This window comes from Schistocerca piceifrons, chromosome 1, assembly GCF_021461385.2.
Source record: "Schistocerca piceifrons isolate TAMUIC-IGC-003096 chromosome 1, iqSchPice1.1, whole genome shotgun sequence".
Lineage (NCBI taxonomy): Eukaryota > Metazoa > Arthropoda > Insecta > Orthoptera > Acrididae > Schistocerca > Schistocerca piceifrons.
In genome coordinates, this window is record NC_060138.1 from 1,071,001,300 (window position 1) to 1,071,028,091 (window position 26,792).

At 41.8% G+C, this 26,792-nt stretch overlaps 1 protein-coding gene across 1 annotated transcript in view; it reads left to right on the forward strand.

Moving 5' to 3' along the window:
* Positions 1-26,792, forward strand: part of LOC124797821 (solute carrier organic anion transporter family member 74D) — a 164,113-nt gene that overhangs the window by 120,356 nt on the left and 16,965 nt on the right. Inside the window, exons 2-6 of the mRNA XM_047260853.1 lie at positions 11,713-11,919; positions 17,196-17,429; positions 19,603-19,803; positions 24,122-24,262; positions 26,044-26,349. Of these exons, the coding sequence (XP_047116809.1) occupies positions 11,718-11,919; positions 17,196-17,429; positions 19,603-19,803; positions 24,122-24,262; positions 26,044-26,349 (1,084 nt within the window). The 5' untranslated portion in view covers positions 11,713-11,717. The remainder of the gene's footprint in view (positions 1-11,712; positions 11,920-17,195; positions 17,430-19,602; positions 19,804-24,121; positions 24,263-26,043; positions 26,350-26,792) is intronic.

Below are 26,792 nucleotides of genomic sequence, written 5' to 3' on the forward strand. Positions count from 1 at the left end.
GAGTTTTTGAAGAATATTCACAAGCATGTTACTTTAAAGATAAAATTTTATGTACAGATCTGACAAAAAGGAGCTTAAGAAGTATTGATCTCAGTAAACGGATGAAAACCATGCTAGTACAGGTACGGTGGATGACAGAGAGGAAGCCGAAATACTGAATTCCGTTTTACGAAACTGTTCACTGAAGAATACTGTATTTCGGGTCCTCTTTTCATCGTCGTACGAACACCAAAATGATATACATAGAGATAAGTGAAGGTGAGATAGTATATCAACTAAAATCGGACAACAGATGAAAGATGGCTGATCCTGAAACGCACTTATACAATTCTGCAAAGAATACATGAAAAAAACTCGCTCCTCTTCTGGCAGTAATGTACCATAGGTTTCTGAAGGAAAGAAGCGTTCCAAATGATTGGAACAGGTGCACGCGCAACTATTGGCCTTTATCAATGCCGTCAATCTATTGTACAATTTTTCAAGATATCCCTTTCTTCAGACCGAACAAAATACGAGCGCATGGAATGACAGACCAGCTCTGTCACTGCAACGAAAAGTTTCTAACAAATAGAACACAGCACGTCGCTCTTAACGAAAAGAAATTTTCGATAGCAAAATTGACTACGATCTTATCCCAAGGAGCTGTTCGCAGTATACAGAGTGGTTCAGAGCCTTCGCATTAAACGTCTACTGATAGATCACATCATGGGGAACAGCTTTTGGTAGGGACAAAATGTTCACTGACTCTTCCCTGCAACACCAGGCATTGGTTAAGATATTTCGTGGTTCTGAGGCTGAGGCGACAGTGCATAGGCAATGTGTGGCGTTCATATGCATTGCGTGTTGCCCGTCATCCAGTCATCTGCTCCACTTGAAAGGTGGTAGGCCGGGAAAATTAAATTTCCTGATTCGCTTGTGAAATATCTTTATCCGCTTAGAGAAACTCATGGTTTTCTTGTTGAAAATCATTCCGCTTAGACAAACTCATGGTTTTCTTGTTGAAAATCACTTTATCAGGTTACTGCCGAGGTTGTACACTGCACACCTGGTTAGTAGACCCTGCTAGTTTGGTGAAATCTCGTCGCGCCAGGGTCGGCGAATATTAAAGGACTCCTAGCGTCGCCGGGAAGATCCAGCAAACATTTTGTGTTTAACAAAACTTGTTCCCCATGACAATGTATCACCCCCAGTCGTTTGCAGCAAAGACTATGACACATCCTGTATATGAATGACCGAGAGGATGACATGGAAAGCTACTTGAGGCTTTTGGCGGGATGATTCTTTTTAACGTTTAAAAACCCCCGGAGTAACATAGATGAGACAAGTAATTTAATGTAAGACACACGGGGCCGCAAATATCGGGAAATACTCCAAAAGTGCCGTACCTCGCCGCACGTGCAGCCATTGAGCTTATCGGTCTGTCGCACCTCAACATCCCAACCCAAGTCAAGTGTCTGATGTGGCTCGGGGCCTACTCGTAAGTACGCGACTTTAGCGCGTGGGGCTCAGGGCTCGAGTCTTCCGTGTTGGCACGCTACTTTTTTCTTTTCTTTTTCCTTGTGATATACAGCAAGGCCAATAATTTTGTAACTGCTACATTTACATCAGATCTCATTTACAAAGGGTGTTCGAAAAAAAGAGTAGCCTAGCGCAGCGATGTGCAGCTCTGCTCCCAACGGTAAGGGTAGGATCGAGAAGCCGAACCATTGTGCGTGTGGCGAGGTATGAAATCTGGTGACGTCACAAGTTCAACATTTGTCATCCACTTCTCGGGTATTTCCCGACATTTACAGCGCCATGTGTTTTACATTAAATTACTTGTTTCAGCGTCATTTACGTCGCTTCGGGGAAATCACTCTGTTTGTAGGAAAGTCTTAATTCTAGAAAAGTGCCGCAGGGACTATACTCTGTTCATCATACCGGGTGATCAAAAAGTCAGTATAAATATGAAAACTTAATAAACCACGGAATAATGTAGATAGAGAGGTAAAAATTGACACACATGCTTGGAATGACATGGGGTTTTATTAGAACCACAAAAAAAAAACAAAGTATTGCTAGACGCGTGAAAGATCTCTTGCACGCGTCGTTTGGTGATGATGGTGTGCTCAGCCGCCACTTTCGTCATGCTTGGCCTCCCAGGTCCCCAGACCTCAGTCCGTGCGACTATTGGCTTTGGGGTTACCTGAAGTCGCGAGTGTATCGTGATCGACCGATATCTCTAGGGATGCTGAAAGACAACATCCGACGCCAATGCCTCGCCATAACTCCGGACATGCTTTACAGTGTTATTGACAACATTATTCCTCGACTACAGCTATTGTTGAGGAATTATGGTGGACATGTTGAGCATTTCCTGTAAAGAAGATCATCTTTGCTTTGTCTTTCTTGTTATGCTAATTATTCCTATTCTGATCAGATGAAGCACCATCTGTCGGACATTTTTTGAACGTTTGTATTTTTTTGGTTCTAATAAAACCCTATGTCATTCCAAACATGTGTGTCAATTTGTACCTCTCTATCTACATTATTCCGTGATTTATTCAGTTTTCAAATTTATACTGACTTGTTGATCACCCGGTCAGAATAAATCTGATGTACACATTACGCCATGTATTCTTCCGCGTTTGCTTGAATCTCATTGGAATTCGCTTCACGTTGAGCGGAAGCTAAGTTGTGACCAATACAGTCAAGTACGATCATAAGGATACGTTTTATGAAGCGCTATAAGCGCATAGGCTGAGCGATAATGTGCGGGACAACAGCTTCACCGGCGCATTAAACTTGGATAGCACTGGCCAACCAGCGATCCAACTAGCCTGTAATGATGTGAGCAGTTGCAGTTCAGACGTAAAAAGAGATGGGCAAAGAAACAATGTAGCTACGAATGTCATTTAATCTTGAAAGAGACTGAAATAATATTCGGCAAAACTCCTGCACTATCGCGCGCTTCTTTGGTGACCAGACGGAATGAATAAAATGCTCACTTTCTCCCTGAAGTAGTATTCCAGTTACAAACAAGAACTATGAAAATTCCTAACTTACACACAGGGTAATTTTTCTCAGCGAGCAACGTGTGATGCAAAAGCATACTACAGGAATTTCACCGTACTGTTGAATACGGAAGCCAGTGAAGGTATTAAATACAGTCCGTGGTCTGACAATCTCTTTGCTCCTTCCTTATCCGAAACCGTTTAATATTTTTCAGTACTGCAACTGCCATCTGCTACGTTGATAACGAGTCGATCAACAACAGAATTCACGAAGCCACCCAGCCGCCGCATTTTCTCCTCTTATTTTATGACGTGTCATTCTGTATCCCGCCAACGTTCGGCAGTGACATGTGAAAAAGCCGCGTGCGCTTAGTTTAGCTCCAGTACGTCTGGCAGCTGCGTGCGTTTAGTTCCAGTACGTCTGGCAGCTTAACAGTCTCTCGGGCTAAATCCCTTAATCTGGCTCCAGATCAGTTCTGTTGGGTTCATATTGTAAAGGTACAGTGGCAAATGTAAAAATGCAGGATTTCTATGGTGTGCTCGATGCTGTGAAAATTATTGTTTTTAATGTTTCAACGATACTTCATGTTTGCCTTAAATAATTATATTGTTATGTTTCCTTAATTTAAGCAATCTTTATTAACAGTCTTTCATAAAATATCGATAGTTGAGAATTTATATTTGAAATGAAAACAGGAATTTCACGTGCAATATGTAATTAAAAACAAGAAGACGTGCATTATTCGTAAAAAATGATGATGAATTTTACAATTATGAGATTTAGGTATTACAAACTGAACGAGAAAAAATTGACTAAGGCGAGACTTGAACCAGTGTACCATGTAATTGACATTTCAAGCTACTATGCTAGCGACTTCGCTATAAACGAATGTTTAATTCTATAGCAACTGTATGTAACCGAGTCCCTAGGAAAACTTCAAAGCCGATTATTTCGGTAAATTTAATGGCAAAAATTAAGAACAACCTATTTCTCGGAACTTTTCTACCGTGTTCCACACGTGTGTTTCACTACAAAACAAAAAGCAGCCAGAGCCATTTTCATACTGCGTATTAACAGCGCGATAATCAGAGCACAAACAGCGCAGAGGCTGTGATTATACACGATTTTTGAAATAAAAAATACATAACTAAAGCGTGATTAAGAAAAACGTTGATGACTTAATACATTAGAATATCATAAAGTTTCATTTAACTAACTTAGTCATAAAACAGCTAATACATAACCAGGACCTACTTCAAAGAGCATAACAACACCAGTGTACGTGTGCTACGGCTTCTGACCAATGATTGCGTTTGTGTTTGTTTACGTCATTTTTATTCCTATGATGAACGGAGTATACGCATTAACTGCCGGAAAATCCGAAATTGGCTGATTATAAAATTGACAAATAATCACTGGAAATAGTCACATCCGTTGAGGAATGATCTAAAGTGGAACGACCTCGTAAAACTGTTTGTTGGAAAGGCAGACAATAGACAGAGCTTCATCTAAAGAATTCTCAGGAAGTGTACTTGTACTCATAGTTCAGCGACTAAGGGGGTAGCTTATGAACCTCCATTCGATCAATACTTGAGTATTGCTCCACATTCTGGGCCCTTGATAATGTAGGCTTTATAGAGTAAATGGAGGAGATCCCTCAGACGTATCATTACATTTATTCTTCTTCAGGGAAACATTATCAGTGACGAGTTTTGAGTAATGCGTGCTACGGTTGCAGGTTCGAACCCTGCCTTCGGCATGGATGTGTGTAATGTCCTTAGGTTAGTTAGGTTTAAGTAGTTCTAAGTTCTAGGCGATTGATGACCTCATATATTAAGTCCCATAGTGCTTAGAGCCATTTGAACCATTTGAGTAATACGTAAGTCGCCTTGTTGCCATACACGGTTGAAATTGCGACAGAAGCATGAAACAGCGTATTATTAAACTAACAGTTGATGGAAAGATAAGTCAATAGTTTATGAAAATGTTCATTCTCGATTTAAAAGTAAACCGTAATTTCTTCAAATATATTGCTCCAAAGCCACAGCAATGCTTGTTTCACCAGCTATCGATTGTGGTTAAATAATACATTATTTCACTGAAAAATCTGTTGTTGTTGTTGTGGTCTTCAGTCCTGAGACTGGTTTGACGCAGCTCTCCATGCTACTCTATCCTGTGCAAGCTTTTCCATCTCCCAGTACCTACTGCAACCTACATCCTTCTGAATCTGCTTAGTGTATTCATCTCTTGGTCTCCCTCTACGATTTTTACCCTCCACGCTGCCCTCCAGTACTAAATTGGTGATCCCTTGATGCCTCAGAACATGTCCTACCAACCGATCCCTTCTTCTGGTCAAGTTGTGCCACAAACTTCTCTTCTCCCCAATCCTATTCAATACTTCCTCATTAGTTATGTGATCTACCCATCTAATCTTCAGCATTCTTCTGTAGCACCACATTTCGAAAGCTTCTATTCTCTTCTTGTCCAAACTATTTATCGTCCATGTTTCACTTCCATACATGGCTACACTCCATACGAATACTTTAAGAAATGACTTCCTGACACTTAAATCTATACTGGATGTTAACAAATTTCTCTTCTTCAGAAACGCTTTCCTTGCCATTGCCAGCCTACATTTTATATCCTCTCTACTTCGACCATCATCAGTTATTTTGCTCCCCAAATAGCAAAACTCCTTTACTACTTTAAGTGCCTCATTTCCTAATCAAATTCCCTCAGCATCACCCGACTTAATTTGACTACATTCCATTATCCTCGTTTTGCTTTTGTTGATGTTCATCTTATATCCTCCTTTCAAGACACTGTCCATTCCATTCAACTGCTCTTCCAAGTCCTTTGCTGTCTCTGACAGAATTACAATGTCATCGGCGAACCTCAAAGTTTTTATTTCTTCTCCATGAATTTTAATACCTACTCCGAATTTTTCTTTTGTTTCCTTTACTGCTTGCTCAATATACAGATTGAACAACATCGGGGAGAGGCTACAACCCTGTCTTACTCCCTTCCCAACCACTGCTTCCCTTTCATGTCCCTCGACTCTTATAAATCTGTAGTCGTTTGAATATCGAGCTAGATACAGAAGTTGTGCAAATTAATCATATGGCGAAATACTCTCCTCTTTGCGTACTATCATTTGCCAAAAATCTTGTTTCGTCATGCCCAGCAACATATGACCTAACATGCACCAACCGCAAATTCATAGCGACCTCTATTTTTCCACTGCAAACTTTCCGAAATTCTTGCAGTAGTTTACTTAATAAAGAAATGTCAAAATAAATATGACCCACCGCAAACTTTTCGAAATTCTTGTAATAATTTACTTAATCCTGAAATATCACAATAAATATGACCATTAACGTAATGATGGGCAGTTCGTCATGAGGTTGACAAATTAAGCTATCAGATGTGCAGACAGTTTCTTTACAATTGTTTGAGAAAGACTGCAGCTCGCCTGGCGCCTTGCCGTTCATGGAGCCAAGCCAACCAGCTAGCTTCCGCTCCGAATCATACACCGTGTGAGAGGATCAGTATACGAGGTAGCCGTGACCCCATCTGTTAGCAGTCACGTGCACCATCTAGTAAAGTTATAGCGAACCTTACTTCGTGTAAGACGGGCTTTACTGTTAAAATTCTGAAACGGTAAATTTGAAGAAGAGTTAACAAAAATAGCTTGTTCTACACAATTTCTTGCAAAAATATGAACGTAAACTAAGAGATATTCGAGCTCACTAGTTCTTAACGCACACTACTCGCTACAGAAACAGACAAGGGGGGGGGGGGGGGGGGGGGGGGGGGAACTGACACAAGCACACGACAAACCATACGCTACCCACCGTAAGATGGATTGCGGAGTATAGATGTAGATAAGGAGACAGATGTGGGGGGTGGGGGAGAGAGAAAGAGAGAGAGAGAGAGAGAGAGAGAGAAGACTGTACGAATCTGTCACTTCGTAATGACTCACGTCAACACCGCCGAAAGTTGTAAACACATTCAGCCAAACTGCGTCTTGCTGAATCATGATACGTTGAATACGGGAGCTCACGATTATACAAGATGATTTGTGTGTATATAACGAACCGTTGATGGAAGTCTGAGCCCCCCTCACAACATTCAATGGAGAAAATATCATATCCAGTACTGCCAGTCATTTCATTGGTGTTATCAAAACGTGTAGTGTATCCATCTAGAAAGAAAGCAGCAAAAGAACAGTTAGGTAACAGTGATTTCAGCAGACAACTTACGAAGTTACGAAGTGCGTGGCCTTCACGTTGATTTAAATGCTTCATCGGCAGCGAAGTCCTCTTGATATTAATATAGATATTATCACTGCCAGGTGAATGTGGCTCGTGGCCCGAGCAGATTCTGTCCGATAAACCGAATCAGAAAATTGAGGCAGGAAGCAAATACACTAAAACAAAATTAAACTCCTCCCTAACAGGCCATGAAGGCCCAACGGTACTGACCGAGCGCCGTGTCATCCTCAGCCGACAGGCGTCACTGGATGGGGATATGGAGGGGCATGTCGTCAGCACACCGCTCTCCCGGCCGTACGTCACTTTCTGAGACCGGTGTCGCTACTTCTCAGTCAAGGAGCTTCTCAGTTTGCCTCAGAAGGGCTGAGTGCACCCCGTTTGCCAACAACGCTCGGCACACCGGATGGAAGCAAATGCACTGCAAGTGAATAAATCAAAAATTAAATGAATTAACGAACTGATGAAGAAAAACGAGATAATAAAAGTAGTTAAGTCTTGTAATTTGGGATAACGTAACCCATTTTTCCTAAGAAAAGAGACGGAACACATGTCTGACGCGGATAACAATCTCCTGTAGTCTTCATAAATTCACTGTTTCCAGCGAAAGGACGCTTACTCAGTTTATTGATACCCAAATGGAAAGAACAAAATGATCTGCAGTACAGAATGCCTGTTCTGAGTGTACATCGAGCTAGTTAGCATGATGATTCAGACGACGGACTCGTACTCATCAGAGCACAGTTCAGATCCTAGTGTAACCATCCCAGTACATACTTAACATGCTTTTCTCATATCAGCTTAGGCGAATAGTAGTGATCACTGCTTACTTTTTTTGCCATCCTTTTTTTACAGTTACTCCTCGATATCGACTGGGTGTTAAGCAATAACATCTCCTCCTTCTTGGGTTCGATAACAACAACTTTCCAAAAAGCAAGTGTGCAAATAGAATAGACTAGCATGCCACCGACTTATAGGAAATGGAATTTCCATGATTTTCTACGTAATTGTCAAGAAAGGGAGCCGACATTTCCTCGTAATGTGTGCACTATGAACGCCTTTATCCGCAAGCTGATAAACACCACATGAAGAGCGCAGCCCAGCATCCTCCGCACACTCTGTGTTTCTCTACGGTGGAATACGTCGCATCAGGTTGGAAGAACTTTTAACGTGCTAACCAAGTTGATGTGGCTTTCTTGAGACATGCCACATACTCACAAAGTGCCTAAGACCAACCCGAGTCAACAAGATATTTCCACTCATGGTAGTAGCACCTCCAAATGTAAGAAGACAGGTAGCAGCAGAGAACGAAAAAAAGAAGCAACAAAAAGATCCAAGGCATCCATTGTTCGGACCTCATACCAAACCATCACAGCTGAATACCAGAAGAGGCTTCATATTTACTAATGCACCAATTCCAAATTCAGCAGAATCTTGCCGAGCTCAGCTGAGGATAACAAAGTCTCTTGCAGGATTATGGACAGAAAAAGAGAAGCTACCATCAGACTGCCATCTTCCATACGGGACCTGGAAGACCCTCAACTGGTTAAGAAAAGGGGTGACAAGGTGGAAGGCTAAATTGAAGACGTTTGATATCAATGATTCAATGATGATGAATATTGTGAATGTGGAACAGGGCAGGACTCTGAACACTTGGTCTGCAGTAACCTGAGCGAACCCTGTGGCATGGAAGGCTTGTTTGCAGCGAATAACCATGCCATTCTGGTTGCTTTGGCTCATAAAATTTGGTAATTAATATTGGATATAATTTTATTTATGCTATATTTTAGTGTTCTTTAAACTCAGATAAATAAATGAGAGGGAGAGAGAGAGAGAGTAGACGCTTCCACAACAGAAAAAATAGTAGAAAAGATATCGCATTCCGCAACATCAAAAAAAAGAAGAAAAAGGTACTCGAAGTGTAAGTGGCTCTACCACAACATGAAAACGAAAATATATTCCACATCAATGAATTGCAGTGTGCTACAATCGAACACCTATGTATACATTCAACGTTAGGAATGAACTAAGAACAAAATATTAGTAATTTAAAACATGAGAACTGTTTACAATCTTGGCAAGCAGGTTTGTAAGAAAAAACCGCATTGTTACAGTGACTCCTGTGGATGGACTGGAATGGTAGAATTTACGATGGTTTATTAACAATGTAACATATTTCCCCCGTTAGTGTTCTAGGGTTGAAATAAAGCAAAACACGTATGGTCTACATAACACTTTAATTGCACTCGCAAAGAATGGTACCCATATTATCTGTTAAACAAAAAGCTACTTACATAACTTAATTTTTTCGAGGTGAAATTAAAACTTTATGACTGTCCCTCATAAGATGTCTCAGAACTCAAGATGGCTGAACTGATGATACGAGCGCAGGCCAAAATACTCTGCCGGAAAAAATATTAGTACACCTGGGAAGAGCCCGCCCGGCTAGCCGTGCGGTCTAACACGCTGCTTCGTAGGTGGGAAGTCGTGCCGGTCCCCGGCGGATTAGTGTCGAGGTCTGCTGTGCCGGCCAGCCTGTGGATGGTTTTTAAAAGGTGGTTTTCTATCTGCCTCGGCGAATGCAGGCTGGTTCCCCTTGTTCCACCTCAGTTACATTATGTCGGCGATTGCTGCGCAAACACTGTCTCCAAGTGCGCGTACACCATAATTACTCTACCACGCAAACATTGGGGGTTACACTCCTATGGTATGAGACGTCCCCGGTGGGTGGTGAGGGGGTGGGGGGAGGGGGGCTCCTCTGGGGGCCGAAACGCACAATAACCCTGGGTTCGGTGTGGGGTGGCTGTGGGGTGAGTGGACTGCTGAAGCCTGTTGTGGGGTTGTGCACCACTGAGGGATATGGCAGGGACGTAGCCTATCCGTCGTTTCTAGGTCCCCGGTTCAATACACAATACACACCTGAGAAGACAACATCGATTTTGATCCTGATGATGGCATATGCCACCTACTGGATAAGAGATTTACTGATAATGATTTCAACGTCGTCCGCCAACGGATAGGGTAGTGGCATAGCCACCAGTCCACCAATTGTATTTACCCTATAATAGGGAATGCTCACAGTTAGAAGGCTCAGTGTGGTGCAAATGCCAGAAGCAAGCCGGCACCATGCCACGGAGACGCACTCGTGCCTCCTACAGCCAACTGAGCGAGTCTGAAAGGGGTCAAATTGTGGCCTTCGCAATGGCGGGATCGTCCTTTCAGAGAATTGGCAGCCAGTATAGGCGTGCTGTGTCGGTTGTGCAACTATGCTGGTATCAGTGGTCACATGAACATTCTCATACCGCTACACGGGATTTAGGATGTCGACGCAACACAGACGACCGCCAGATCGGCGTATTGTGCGGGCAGCAGTAGTAGATCGAACAGCTGCCACAGCACAGGTAAGAGGGCCTGTGAGCCCAGAGGTGTCAATACGAACTGTTGCGAACCGGTTATTAGTGGGACTACAGGGACGCATACCTCTAGGCCGTCTTGCACTCGCGCCACAGAATCGTCGTGATCGGCTTGACTGGTGCCGTGAGAAGATCACTTGGAAGATGGAATGCCGCGCATTAGTCTTCGGTAATGAAAGCAGATTCTGCCTGCACGCAAGTGATGGTCGTTTGCACGTACGATGTAGAACTGGTGGGGGCTATCTCGTAGAATGTCTTCATCCAAGATGCACTGGCCCCACCTGAGGCCTAGACCATAAAGGTCTGGCGTGCGATAAGCTGCAATTCCCATTGAACTTTGTATTTCTGGAGGGGACGATAACCAGTGCAGGGCGTGTGTAGAGTGTTATTAGATCCGTTCTGTTGTCGTTCTTGCAACAGGATAATGCTCAGGAACACACAGCAAGACGTGCAGCAACTTCCCTGGCCAGCACCATCTCTACACTTGTCTCCAATCGAGCACGTGTGGGGTATAATGGGACAAGAAGTGACTGTGTGACTCATCAACCAACAACTCTTACAGAACTACGTGAACAGGTATATCAGGCGTAGCACAGCGTATCCCAGGACAGTATTGGCCATCTATACGATCGACTGGATGCCAGAGTCAGCAGTATCGGTGTTTCAGCATTGGCCAATTCTGGGTATTTCAGAACCGCTTGTGCTATTGATCTGCAAATGTTATCATTTCATGTACTCCATATGGACTGTTGCAACAATAAATACTGAGTTGGAAACATCTAAAAGGGTGTACTAATCTTTTTCCGGCAGTGTAGTTGTTCGAATCGCGGTGGCGCTGCGGTTCTTCAGTGTCTCTTGCAATAGATATTTTTGTTTAAGTTTTGTAAGTAGTCTAGGATAGTCTAGGAGGAGAAAAAAACAGTTCTTGACGTGCTCTCCTCGGTATGGTTTCTTCATTTACGGCTCAGCCTGAATATGTAGATGCAGTATGTAGACAAAATAAGGTGAGGAAGCACGGCGTTTGTTGTTCTCAGCGGCCATGTCGCGGAGCGCCGAGATGAGCAGCGAGTGTGGGCTGGGCACGTGGCTGCGGCCCGCGTGGCTGTCGCGTTTCGCCACGTCGCGCGCCTTCCTCGCCGTCTACGGGCTGCTGGGCACCACACAGGCCATGGCCGTCATGTACTTCGTCGCCACGCTCACCACGCTCGAGAAGCGCTTCAAGATCCCCAGCAAGACCACAGGTGAGACTCCAATGACACTACCACATAGCGAGGACAGTTTCAAGACCGCATGTCCTTGAGTTGACGAAAGGATCAAGAATGGTATATGAGGTTTTCTGTTATTATATTTGGTTGGTGCATAAGTTCGTAGCATTTTTGCATAAGCTGAATAAACACAACAGAGACTTTCGTTATCAATAATATATTCTGCTTCACTATTTACAACAGTCTGCCAACGCTGGGGTAACTTTTCTATTTCGCAACTGTAGAAATCACGTGGTTTTGAGGCAAAGAACTCTTCAAGGTATGTTCGGAGCGCAGTTTCAGACAGAAAGGAAGTTCTTGAAGTTTGTACGATAGAGAGGAGAAAACGTGAAAATCTGAGGGCGCAAGATCAGATGAATAAGGTGGGTGCGGAATGATTTCCCAGTCCAGTTCCTGTATATTGTTTTTTGTCACTGTAGTAGAAAGAGGGCGGACGTTATCGTGGAGTAGCATAACGTCACGCAATCTTCCTGGTAGTTGTTCTAAAACTGCGTATGCAAGACGTCTCAGTTGTTGACAATAAATGTCAGCATGATGTTTCTCTGCCTCGTGATGACTGGGTGTTGTGTGCTGTCCTTCGGTTAGTTAGGTTTAAGTAGTTCGAAGTTCTAGGGGACTGATGACCATAGATGTTAAGTCCCATAGTGCTCAGAGCCATTTGAACCATTTTTTTTGTCAGCATAATGGCTAGTCCTCGGGGAAGCAATTCGTAGTACACCACACCGCCACTGTTTCACGGGACGCATAACATTATATTTTGTGGATGCGTGCAGGTATTTGTACGGGGAGTTGCTGCTTTGTTTGGGCTCAACCATTCCTTTCTTTTCCTGATGTCAGCAGAAATACACTATTTCTCGTCACCAGCAACGATATGAATGGTCGGTGCTGTACACGAGCTAAGTGCTGACGGGCAAACAGAGCAGCACATATAGCCACCCGCTGATTTTAGGGATTTTGAATTAGAGCACGCGGTACCCATTTACCCAATATCTGAACCTTCCCTACTGCATGCAAATGTCGCACGATAGTGTAATGATCATATTTCATCATATTTGCCAGTTCTCGCGTACACTGACGTGGACCATTGTGAATTAATGCGTTTGAACGATCTTAATCAAACCCCGAATGTCTTCCTGAACGTGGAAAATCACTAAATTCAAAACGATCCTCCTTAAAACGATAAAACCATTTTCTTACCGTGCTCTGTCCAAAGGTGTTATCCCGATACGCGGCGCAAAGGTTTCTGGCTCTCTCCGCTGCTGTTACAGATCTATTCAACTCAAACAGAAGAATATGTCGGAAATATTCCGATTTCTCCACTTGGCACTCCACTTTCCAGCGTCCAAAGCTCTAATCATAGCCTCCAAATGACAAAACGTAAATTCCAGTGGCAACAGTGAACTACAAATAAAAAATGAGAATCGATAAAAGAACCCATAGCAACCGGAATACCAATGCAAAAGAAAAACGTTTCTAACTTATACACCAACGTAATAGGTACAAAAGAACGGAGTAAGCAGATGACAATGAAACATGCAAATAATCCTGGTAAATACAGGTACGGAAGCAAATGGTTGCCCCGATACGGCTATATTTCCTACCTGACCGACTTACCTTCATTTCCTGCAACACAAACTAATTGACTATTTTCATGATGTTTCTTATGGTGAAAGGATGGTATGTGGTACATGTATGATGATGCACCAGAACATTATCACATGGGTATTCGGGAGAACGTAGTACGAATCTTCGACAAGTGCATCGCTTCTGGCTCGCCAATACCATAGCTTCCCAGGTCGCCCGTTGGTGTATTTTTTTTTTTTTTTTTTCGGGGATACTTAAAAGCTTTCGTATATTTCAACCCTGTTGAAAGTGTCGATTAAATCTAAAACGCATTGCGGATGGTCGTCAGTGTATGAGGAGGATGCCTCGGATTTGTAAACGTGATCCGGGGTCGATGGAGAAACGTGCTGAAGTCTGCCTTTACACTTGCAGTGGCCATATGGAACACTTGTGGCAGTGCATTTGTCCTCAAGTTCCCCTCTGCAGTTTGGATCTTCGTGGATCAGTTGTCATACCTTATACTGGGCAAAGAATTGCTTTCCAAACCTAAGCTTATTAGGATGATTTGCTTGTCTGATTGCCCTCTATTTATTTATTTCATTTTGAATCCTCTTATATCATTAAACAGTATCGCAATGACTCTGTGGTACATCCTGTATCTCACTGTTAGGGGCTTTTCATCTTTGTTGCGCTATTTTCAACTATAAGACATTTTTCACAGTTCACTTTTTGTTAAACTGGTCTAATTTGTTAGTGATAGCGCACCATCAGTTTAAATATTCTTTAAATGTAGCGCACAATACATCCTTCTTTGCCTTTTTTTCACTGTCTTCACGGCACTCATGCAAGATACAGTTCGTATTTTGTGGTTTTTTTATTCTTCTTTACCTGACAGTAAAGTGACGAGAAGTATCAGCGTATTCTTTAAGGGGCCACAAATATAATGTTCAGCAAAAGCGAGAAGTGTAAGAGTGCCAAGATGAGGAAAAAACTTTTGTTGGAAGGTGTAGCGAAACCTATGGTTCTGATCATGAAGGAGGACCATCGTTTTAGGCCACGTAAAAGTGTATTTTGAGAGACAGATGACATCTACCTATTCTACTTTTTATTAGTCCATTAAAGCAGGTCTATCTTCAACCTAAAGGTTCATTTTTGCGTATTAGGCTGCGTTATTTTGAAATATTAAAAAGAACTATGAAACCAGTGCTTCAATACTCTTTGCAGTGGCCGTCTTCACGGCGACTAAAATGATTAGTCACTCAGAGGAAAACTGCTGCAAATCGAAACGTAGGTTTAATAGCTGTTCTTAGTGTTTTATAATAACGCAACGCGGCGTAAAGCTCAAAAGAATTTTATTGAAATTGGTACTGGCCGTGGAAGACTAAGCACTTAAACCTCCTAAAGTTAGCTCGAAACTCGCAATCCTTTCCAAGACAAGCTCCTTTCGGGCATGTTAGGACGTGTCCTTCCACCGATGAACGTATTGATTCTGTTACTGCGGGATCTACACAATAATGTAGAATTCCAGCAGATGGTAACTTCGTTTTTCAGATACACAGAGGATTTCCAGAGATGAAATCATGTCGACCTACATAAAAACAGCCGTCCCGACCAGGGAATGAAATCCCGATCGTGTGTTGTTATTTATACAGTCAACCTGGAAGGTAGAAAATGTCTAATTACTTACTAATAGAATATGATTAACTGTTAGTGGTCATAATTTGCACTCTTACACAGGTCTAGCGTACCCCAGATGGCCAACACATTGCAGTTCTTGTGAGAAGCCACGTAATACGTAACTATCTGTTGAAAGTGAACTCACGTTTACTTTATAATGTAACATTATACAGTATCTGTAATCATAGATCTAGACAAAGTGCAGCTCCCGTCTAGATTAAATGAAAGTATTAACTAGATAGTGATTGTGTGCTGTGTATTAATGCATGATTCATTAGTGAACCAAGACGTCACAAGGTTCCCTGCACATACAGGTCCCCTGGTATACAGATTTTTGATAACGTTAAGACAGTCTTAACAATTCCTTTCCTTAGAAGTGTAGTCGAGAGGCAAATGGTTGTTTTCCTACGTAAAACTGAACGCATTTTCAACGGATATATATATACAAATGTGCGCCGTACATGTACCTTACGTTCTTGCTTTTTAAAACAAAAACAGGACATATCCAACGACTAGATATTTGGCAGAGAATACGTCCTCGCTGAACAATTTAGGTGGCCCCTTTGGATGTGTAGCAGATCTGTGATGGTTCCTCATTTACTCTCAGTTTCAGAACTTGCTGATAGGATTTTGCGACTACCGTAATTTCATATTTGAGTGATTCGCTCCGAGATAGAGGCAGGCTTTTTTTTTATCTTCTTACTACTTTGCATTTGGAAAGATCTCATTACAGCCTCCAAACTCCAAGCTCTTCGGTCTAGACATTGTAGCAGCACGGAATATATTCCTGTGACTCCTTTCCTCAGAGCTACAGTTGTGCTCTACCGCAATTACGCAGTAAAAGGTAGGATTATCGGTAGTACAGGTAGCATTGGTAGAGAAAGAAATTTCAGTGGTCATGTACGAGAGGAATTGGGAGCCGATGACCAGAAAATCATTCAGTGTTAGTCCTCTGTGTATTTTATACCCTTACAGAATATAAATAAACATAAATGGCGCAGTAAATGGTAGTATTACCGGTAGTATTGGCAGCATTGGTAGAGAAAGAAACGTCAGTAAACGTGTACAAGAGGAATTGGGAGCTAATGACTTCTTTGTTTTTTTGTTTGTTTCTTTTACACATAGTTATAACTGCAAATCATTCATTGTTAGTCCACTGTGTATTTTATATCCTTACAGAACATAAATTATATTTTACAAGTAATAAAAATTATTTTATCGAGAGACTCCTGCGCTTTTATGTAACCAAAGAAATTACTTTTGGTGCAAGTGCATTTTAAACGTACAAACACAAAAAAATCTATTATTATTGTTGTTACTTTGTACTCAGTAGAACGTTCCTCATCATGATCAAAGGCAAGATTTTCCTGACATTATTGATAAATACGAAAGTTGTTTATGAGTAACAGAAACATGCACATGTACAGGAAGTATGTTTTTGTTTTGCGATTTTGTAAATTTTATCTTTGTTTTAGGAAATTGCATTTTGTAGCACTGTATGATAAATCTGTATTTTTTAATTTTTGTTCCAACATCTCTCTTTTTCACATTATAAATCAACAAATTTCGAATAAAGTCTGAACTAAACAATGACAGCCTCAGTTTCGCTACAAATACTGTTTATTTTTAAGTAACAGACAGTAGGATCACTATGAAGAACAAAAATGTTCTGTAGGTTACACGACCCCTTCTATCGCCACACTCAGTATCTATCTAGACAGTTCACCGTTTCCGGTTTCTAGGGATCTAGTAATACACTGATACGTACACACTGCGATCGATGGGAGGTAACGCCCGATACGTATGCAACACACCTAACGTACAGGTGACGCGCATACAATCTTAACTGACGAAGGTTACTACCGTAATCTGCGCTCACTTATGATAGTCTACGGTAGCCTACGGTAGTTTTACAGCTCTACTCATAGCAAATATCCAGTGAGAGGCTAGAAAGAAGTCATGTTAAAGTCAGCAGACGTTCACTTCTCCACTCGCTGCATCTCTGGTGGCAGGTCTGATGATGACGGGGAACGAGCTGAGCCAGATCCTGCTGTCGCTGTTCCTGGCATACTACGGCGGCCGCGGCAACCGGCCGGTGTGGATCGCGTGGGGCGTGGCGCTGTCGGGCATCTCGTGCTTCATGCTGGCGCTGCCGCACGTCATCTACGGCGCCGGAGGCGACGCCTTGGCACTCACGCTCGAATATCAAGAGGGCGGCGCGCTCTACAACACGTCTGCGCTCAGTGGTAAGCAAGCCCTGTAGCTGACCACAGCCATATCTCTTTGAACCACGTGAAACTGGCAGTGAAAGATAGCCTGTTTCAACGTCTACTATGATATCAACTTGCCAGTACAAGTACAGCAGAAGCCTCGTTCTTTTATCAGTGACCTAGAATATGAAGTGCGTGGGAAACGTAATGAGACTGATTTTTTTATCTATCAAAGATTTTTATTCAAACAGCAATATTGTCCCATTCAAAGCAGTTCCCTTCAGCAGCGATGCACCAGCAGAGTCACCCAGTCTTGGTAGCAGCGTTGAGAGGCTTCAACTGGTAGGGCTTGTAATTGTCGGTCTTTTGGATATTTTACAGAGCCCCAAAATTACATCCCCTTAATACATTTCCCAATTTCGGAAAAGAAAAAATTCACAAGGACTCAGATCAGCTGAATAGGGGGGCTGTGGAACAACATGAATGCCTTTTCAGGTCAAAAAGGCCATGTGACATGGGAAGTTGTCATGATGCAGCATCCACTTGTCTGAAGGGTCCGGTCTCACTCGATTCACCCTTTTCCTGATCCTTTCAAGGACATCTTTGTAAAAAGCTTGATTGACAGTTTGTCCTGGAGGAAAAAATTCTTACCCCAACTATCAAAAACAGCAAATCAGCGTTGTTTTGATCTTTGATCTGCTCGTTCGAGCTTTTTTTCGGTCGAGGAGGATCTGCTCGTTCGAGCTTTTTTTCGGTCGAGGAGATATCTCAGTACGTCACACCACACTTTGCCAATTTGTCTCAGGATCATATTCAGAAACTCAGGATTCATCACCTGTGATCACACGTCTGAACCATTCGTGGTCATCGCCAATCCTCTTACGAAGATCAACATACACGTCTCTCAGATTCTCCTTCTGCTCAGTTGTGAAGTTTTTCGGCACCATTTTGGCACAAACCTTTCGCATGTGCAAATCTTCAGTCAGAATTTGGTATACGGTGGAAGGTTTCAAGTTTAGCATTTCACCCACAATCTTTGTTGTTAAACGTAGATATGATCTCACACGTTAGACTTTTCGTCGGTTTTTGAAGTTGAAGGTCTCCCTGAGTGAGATTCATCTTCAGCGCGTTCTCCGCCTTTCAAAAATGATTTGTACCAGCGAAAAACTTGAGCTATTGATAAAAGATACGCCTGTTTCAACTTTTCAAAGGCCACCCTCGCGAAGTTTTACACAAAACTTGATAGCATAACATTGCTCTGAATTCCATTTTAGTAACACACAACAAAATCACAACTTCCTTGATGGCACTTTCGAACAGCATGTGGTGGTTGCACAGAGCTGAAACTCGGACTGAGCATCTGAAAAGGATGAACACAGCGGTCCACACAAGCAGAACAACACGGCGTTGCCAGATCGCTCGCAGTGGTGGTCTCGATACTTTTCTCACATACCTCGTTAATACAGTTTCCTGACAGGCCAACAGAAATGCAGCATGAGACAACGCAGCACTCTGAGAGTAGGCTAACACATCCCGGAATTAGACTTACTGCACGTTTATTGTGACATGGAAGATAGCAGCTAGTCACAAGACTATCATTATACTACGCATTTTCAAACGAAATCAAAAGACTTGCTGCTATCTAAAAATTGTCCCTTGGCGGGAGGGATGGGAAAGAAGTGCGAGATGGTAAAAAGAGGAAACGAGAAAAGGAGAAGAACTATAGGGAGGAGAAAAGAGTTTAAGGGGATAGACACAGACAAAGGCACGGAAAGATTCAGAAAAACTCATTGGAAGAAGAGGGATGAACTAGAAAAGGATGAAGGTAGGTGGTGAAATAAACCGGAGAGAGAAGAGAAAAAAGAAAATAAGCCTTAGAGAGAGCAATACGATCACAGATGGAAGAAACAAAGAAGAAGAAGAAGAAGAAGAAGAAGAAGACAGAGAGAGAGAGAGAGAGAGAGAGCTTTGGGAGATGAAGGGAATGATAGAGTGCACTGAATGGGGAGGCAGAAAAAAGGGAAAGAGAGAGCATAACTGGAAGGAAACGCGGAAGGGTGGTATGAAGGTGGTAAAAGAGAAATTCCATTAACTCCACTGTATTTAGTCATAAAATATTTCAGATCAGTCAGTCCGTGAAAACATATTTCGCGCGATTATACCAAGTGTCACGGTTGCATAAAAGATGAAATTTTATAAAATCTTACAGGAGTGAACACATACACAGAACCACTGTGCAACGCAACCCACACAGAGGCTGACGAGTGCACGTCGGACTTCAGCATCATGCCGCTGGTGCTGGTCTTCCTGTCGCAGTTCGTGTTGGGCATCGGCACCACGTTGTACTACGCGCTCGGCCAGACCTACCTCGACGACAACGCCAAAACGACGAGGACGCCTCTGTTACTCGGTAAGAACGAATCATCTGCCAGTAAAACCTTGACTTTTAAATCACACAGTTAATCCTGACGTTCCAGTTTTAATACTTGCTCATATTCCCACATCAACCTATCAAGGAATCGCGAGACTACTCGCCAGCGGCACAGGTTGAAACCCAAATCTTTCCGCTACCCTTTACGGATTAATGACATCTGACACGGTAACACACGATCGAAGGGGAACCTCCTTACTGTTATTCCACAGATGTAACAGGAGAGATGGTTCGTCTTCAAGACATTGGACTCGTATTCGCGATAGTTAGCATTCCAATCCCCGCCCAGTTAGCCATATTTAACTTTTCTGTGATTTCCCTAAATCGTATCGTGTGAATTCTGAAATATTTTCTTTAAACAGACCCCGATTCTTCCCTTTCTCATCCCTGTGCAACCAGCGTTGGAGTCCTTTTCTACGGACGCCGATAAGACATAGATATCTACCTTTTCTCACTGTGACTGCTTCCGTTGTGGCCAGTTCACCCTGTCCTTCCGTTCATTCCATGCTCAACATTATCAGTACCAACAGAACACTAAACTGCACAAGCGCTCATTACAGTCAGCCACACAATACAGATACACGCCTGACACTTCATAATAGTTCAGAGAAAAGGCAACGTCGGTGAATCTCTCACACTGATTCTTAGCATCACACTGAAGTCTGAAACTGAATATTTCAGAGCAGTGAATGATTTATAAAATGATTATTATAGGAAACAGACATTGCAATTTCTCATACGATGCTAAACAGATTTATCAATGATAAATAGGTCTGAGTTTCTCCCATTACTCGCGCATAGGTAATGAGCGCGACAAACAAATTGAAAAAATGAAAATCCTAAGATTTCTAAACCACATTAAGTCGAGAATGATTTTTTTTTATTTAGCATAAATGGCGAACAGTGTCTCTTATTTTCAATTTCTACAATTTTTATCGTGTGAAACTTCCACAAAGATAATAAAGTAATTTTCTAAAATTTTGAGATCGGAGCCGACACTACGTTCTAAGACATTAACATATAAAATATAATGGTCCTACTGCACTTCCATACTATAAGAGGCGATCAAAAAGTTTCCGTTCGAGGGCCACTGTAACACCCTGCCTGCACCTCGGTGCTTATACATAGTATTCCCGCATCGGAGTCGCACTGGGTTGCACACACGTTGCAGCAACGCCGTCATAAGGAAACGTTTTGATCGCCCTTTGTACAATCCAGATTCTCTATCCAGAATAACGTACTGCATTCTGCCCATTAATAAATTCTCTGTGCAGGTTCAAACCTGATTTAATGTCCCGTCATACATATCTGGTCTAAATGACGTCATTGTAGTACTGAATAAAAACCTTGACGTAAGTCTAGAAACCGAGTCCACCTAGTTACATTATTGATGGCGCTTAGTACATCGAGTGCAAATAGAGCGCGTTGAGTTTCGCATGAACAATGTCTCCGGAATCCAAGCTGGTATGTCATTTTGTCTGAACTCATAGCTATCCCAAATGGGGCCTATCTCGTTCTGTCGATAGAATTGCAAGCAATGCTGTACCATGCGAGTTTAAAAGATTATCATATACATGCAGTATCTCGAGCAGAGGACTTGAAGGACCAGCATTTAACAGACAAGATTGTTGCACATCTTAACAGTTGATGTGGTGCTTCAAACATAAATTGAAAGACAAACCAAGTTGCGGGTAAGTTTTACATCATCAGAAATCAGTTTTCATGCTCGGCCGAGCATGTACACGTGGCTTACAAGGGAAAATTACGCTGCAACTACTTGCAGATTTTACCTATGGTCTTTGCTAATACTATGTCTAGACCCAGGATGTATGCGGCCGGCCCGTCACCATTCATACTTGTAATTTCTTCGTTCTTTTACACATCTTTCATTCACTCCCGAAATGGAGAGAGTAGGCCCTTGTAGAACTTAGTTCTTTTGAGCTCTGTCTAGTTGGCATTGGGACAGAAGGATCCCACTTCGTAATAATGTATCCCACGCATGAGATTTTTGAACTTACAGCTCTTACGTAGTCACACTAAGGGTTTGGCAAATATGTACACCCCTGCTCTAAACAATGCAGTACACTTCAAAGAGGATTTAGACAATAATTCGCTTAGCTATACAGCAATACACGTTCCAGAGAGGACCTATCGTAAGGCTGAGAATATGTTCGAGAATCCTGCAACAAACCGATGTTAAGTATATTGGTCTGTAATTTTGAGGATCCGTCCTTCTACCCTTCTTATATACAGGCGTCACCTGCGCTTTTTTCAAGTCGCTCGGGACTTTACGTTGGGCAAGAGATTCGCAGTAAATGCAACTAAGTAAGGAGCCAATGCAGTAGAGTACTCTCTGTAAAACCGAATTGTAATCCCATCAGGACCTGGCGATTTATTTATTTTCAACCCATTCAGCTGCTTCACAACCCCAGGTATGTCTATCACTATGTCCTCCATACGGGAATCTGTACGAGACTCAAACGGCGGTATGTTTGTACGATCCTCCTGCGTGAAAGATCTCTCAAATGCTAAATTTAAAATATCAGCTTTCGTTTTGCTGTCTTCCGTTGCCCGGCCAGAGTGATCAGTGAGTGACTGGATGGAAGCCTTCGACCCGCTTACCTATTTTACGTAAGACCAAAATTTCCTTGGGTTTTCGCAAGATCTTTTGCTAAGGTATGACGGTGGTAGTGGTTGAATGCTTCGCGCATCGCTCTTTTTACAGCAGCACGAATCTCTACTAACTTTTGCCTGTCTTCATTCTCCCGATCTATCTCGTACCGCGAGTGCAACTGCCTTTGCTTCCTGAGCAACTATCCACCAAAACTGAAAAGATGTCTTGATACCGCAGAATTAAGCTGCTCATTTCATCACTGTAAAAAATAATGAGACAGAGTAGAAAATAAATAATGTATAAAGAATGTTCTACAAGTCATACTTGCGAACCGACTGCTTCTCACAAAGAAAGTTTTAATACTGGGGCACTCGTAATATTTATCATAATACAAGTACAGAAATTCAGCCATGATGTTTCAACTAAAAAAACTTCAGTCAACAAAAAGCGGTTTTCATATCTTTTAAATTTTTTACTAGAGAATAGCAAAATTAAATCCAAGAAAAAAATCTTTCGCTATTGGCCTCTGTGTCTTACACAACTCCTTTCTCGGGATCAGATGTAGTGAAATTTAATGTAGAACTCCCTGTGCTGTTGAGGAAGAAATGACAACTTGCCAACGGGTCTTTGTTTTGCAATTGATAAACATGGTTTGTCTTTCAGATGAAGTACGGCATGGTCTGCATCAGATATGGACTTTACTCTTTTGAAGATTTTTCATTCTTCTGTTTCAGAATAAGAATTTTTAATAGCTGGTTGAAATGGATAAGTATGAGGCATTTTGATCGTACTACTTTTGGAAATCCCACACGCTGGCATTGCCAAAAATGTTTCAGTAGCATCTTTTAAATAAAAGTCAGTTGTACGCATTGGAATAACATGGAACGAGTCCATAGCTTTATCTAGCTCAACAATCTTATGTAAATCTTGCGGAACAAAGGCATTACTTACCTTTGTTCTACCATGCGCCATGGTTTTCTCCATCATTTGTCTCTTGCGAAAAGTCTACGAACATGCAAAAGAGTACCGACAACAATAGCACTGAAAACGCGTTTTTTGAAAATATGACACTTAGAACGTTTGTCATTTCCACTCTTCAATTATTCTCTCTTTTCTTCACTGATCTGAAACAACCAAGCAGTTAAAGAACAAGGTATCCTCTGCTATAAAATACAGTGTAGCAACAGACGATATCGTATGGGAAACAAGACAGATTTTGTTTTAAATTTAGTTTCAACACTCCGTTACTGATACAATACATCTGCGGCAAAAACTGCCTTAATAGAAAAGTATTTTTCATGTGTCAATGAAGTTAGCGAACGATTTGGTGACTTTGTGTATTACTTAACCATCATTTAGCTACAAAAGACTACAAATGTTTGCACACACACACACACACACACACACACACACACACACACACAGAGAGAGAGAGAGAGAGAGAGAGAGAGAGAGTGTGTGTGTGTGTGTGTGTGTGTGTGTGTGTGTGTGTGTGTGTGTGTGTGTGTGTGTGCGTGTGCGTGCGTGTTTGTGTGATATATCGTTGAACCGTTGAACAACGGACATGACTGGGATGTCAACACTGTAAAAGTGTCACATTTATTCAACCGCACCTCACGATGTAACATGTGCATATTACGTACATTATTGATCCAGTGACCTTCGTGTGGATTGTTTTTACAGGAGCCGTTCTTGCACTGAGAACAACAGGACCAGCATTGGGATTTATTATGGGTTACCTTTGTCTCAACCTGTACATAGAGCCTGGGCTGACTCCAATCATCAGCAAGAGAGACCCCAGGTGGCTCGGTGCTTGGTGGTTAGGTAAGCAAAGTGAATGAATTTAGCTCGATTTTCTCTCATGTATTAAAATCACCATCGATGACAACATGTTCTGTCTTGTTGATTTTGTTCATTTCTTTCTGAAGATCATCGTCAAAAGTATCAGTATCATCCTTTCTCCCCACCCCTTCTGGGCACCAGACAAGTAAAACTTTTAGATGATATCTTGGAATTTGAAATCTGACTGTCATTATTCTTTCATTTATGATTGATTAACTTCATTCCTTACAAATGGAAAAACAAAGGAATTCAGATAACGAATTAGTAATACATGAACGCATTTTTATTTGCTGATGACACCATTGTTATTTAAAAAAATTAAGGTGACCTCCAAAGATCAGTATACCAGCTGAACGAAATTTGCAAGAAGTACAGCTATAAAATTTCTATCAACAAATCAAAAATAATGCCATTCCGAGAAAAATATCCAGTTTTTGATAATTCAGTTTTAGAATTGTCTCAAATCTCTTATTTAAGCTGTACTTAAGTTTTGATTTGGACTCTGATATTGAAAATAAAATACACAAATTCCGAACTGTCTGTGGTACCATTAGCAGAACATTGGGCCATGAAGTACAAAAATAACCATCATAAAATGGCTCTAGTACTATGGGACTTAAATTATGAGGAATGTGATACTGCTACTCATCTGACCGATTTTGTCAAACAAATCTGCGGTAATGAAGATGTAGATGACGAAAACATCTGCGAGTGTTTAAATAGCATTGCCAATGAACCAGACCTGGAGCCAACAACTGAAGCGGATTTGGTAGGCAAAGTGTGCTTGGTAGAGCACGGACGAGATGATGCAGGAACTCGTTATTACGCACGCCGAAGAACTGAAATGGACTGGTATGTTATTAGGTGATGGAGGACAAAATTGAGTGTTTGAGTATATCGAAGTTTTGCGTCCCCAGAAAATGAGAAAAAAGTTAATGAAAACAGATAATGTTCGATGATTATTTCCCGAGAGTGACCTGATAACAAGTGATACGAAGTACAGTGAGATTTAATCGTAGTTTTTCAAATAAGTTGTCCGTTTCTGACGAGTAATGCGTAAATAATGCAGTGGGCTTTCAAGCTTGACATGTGACAATTTTTGTAAATACAGTAAACAGCAGTTTTTGGTGAAATATGTGTATTTTGTATTATCTGGGTTTTTTGATGATGTAGTCTCGCGTCCGTATTAACCTGCATTATCCTGTGCTCGTTGCAATTAATGTTGAGTTGCTTTATTGGTGCCCAATCCGTTCCATTCAACCACCCCTCAGTGATTTGTTTGAGAGTTTTTATCACTGCATTCAAACAGTTTGATATTTGCCTTCAGGAGAATGACTAGGCCACCTAACAGACACTTCCATTAAGAGAAACCTGATAGTGTCATCAGAAAGCAATGCTAACCATTATACCACCGATGCTGAACGAAATTACACGATATTTTACTGCTCTGTTAGACAGTCGCCACAAACAGGGGACAAAATTTCTTTAAAGCGTGTTAACGATATGGACATACGGCTCATGGTAGAAGAAATGTATTGTTTCTGCTATTTCGGCTGCGTTTAACGAGTTCAACGTTGCGTATACCTAGTAATACCGAACTAGTCTTTTGGAATAAACGAATGACTGACTGATTGTGTACATGAATGAATAGGTATTTGTACATAGAGTACTATTAAGTGTAATCTGTTACAACAGCTTGTACTAATGCTTAAATATCTACAGTAAAAACGTATGTAAATACTGGGGATGCATTTGTGTTGCAGGTTGGATCATCCTGGGATTTGTCATGCTGCTGTTTTCTCTGCTGATTGCCATGTTCCCAAAACAGCTTCCAAAGGCGGCAGCCAGGGACAGAGCACGAACCAGCAGCTTTGCAAGACGGAGTTCGAAGACGCACCGGCTGAATTCTAGCAGCTCCGTGCGTTCTCTCTCCTCTCCAGAGCAGGAACCGCTAACCAAGAAACATACCCTGGATGACTTCATTCCCGATGATCCAGTTCCAGTCAGTAAAACCAAGGAGGCAAATCCTTTTGGACCGACACTACATGAGACAAGACCTTCACTGTCCGGTAAGTTGGGCGTTACACTTTGGTTAATTATAGAGTGAAACCGATACATACACAATGAAGTTGACAACGACAAACATACTTGAAGATGACAACTACCTGTTTCCTTGAAAATATGTACCAAGTAAAAATGCACATAAGAGACAATAAGCAGTCCAAAGCCTATGGTGCAGGATTAATACCTAATTTTTGTTTCTTTGTTTTCTCAATTACTTTCTGTCTTTCATTAGGCGTTTGCAAACGTGTGGCACAAACAGCAACAGGCTCACTATCCTTCTCTTTGTCCATATACAAGAGAGACTGAAATAACCTTGATTATTTTACTGCTTCATAAACACAAATACCAACAGCAAGTAAGATAAATACTTCTTATACAAGAAAAGTTTATCAGTCAAAAGCTACACGTCTGGCACAGTCTACTCAGAGCTTTATATCCACCTGAAGAA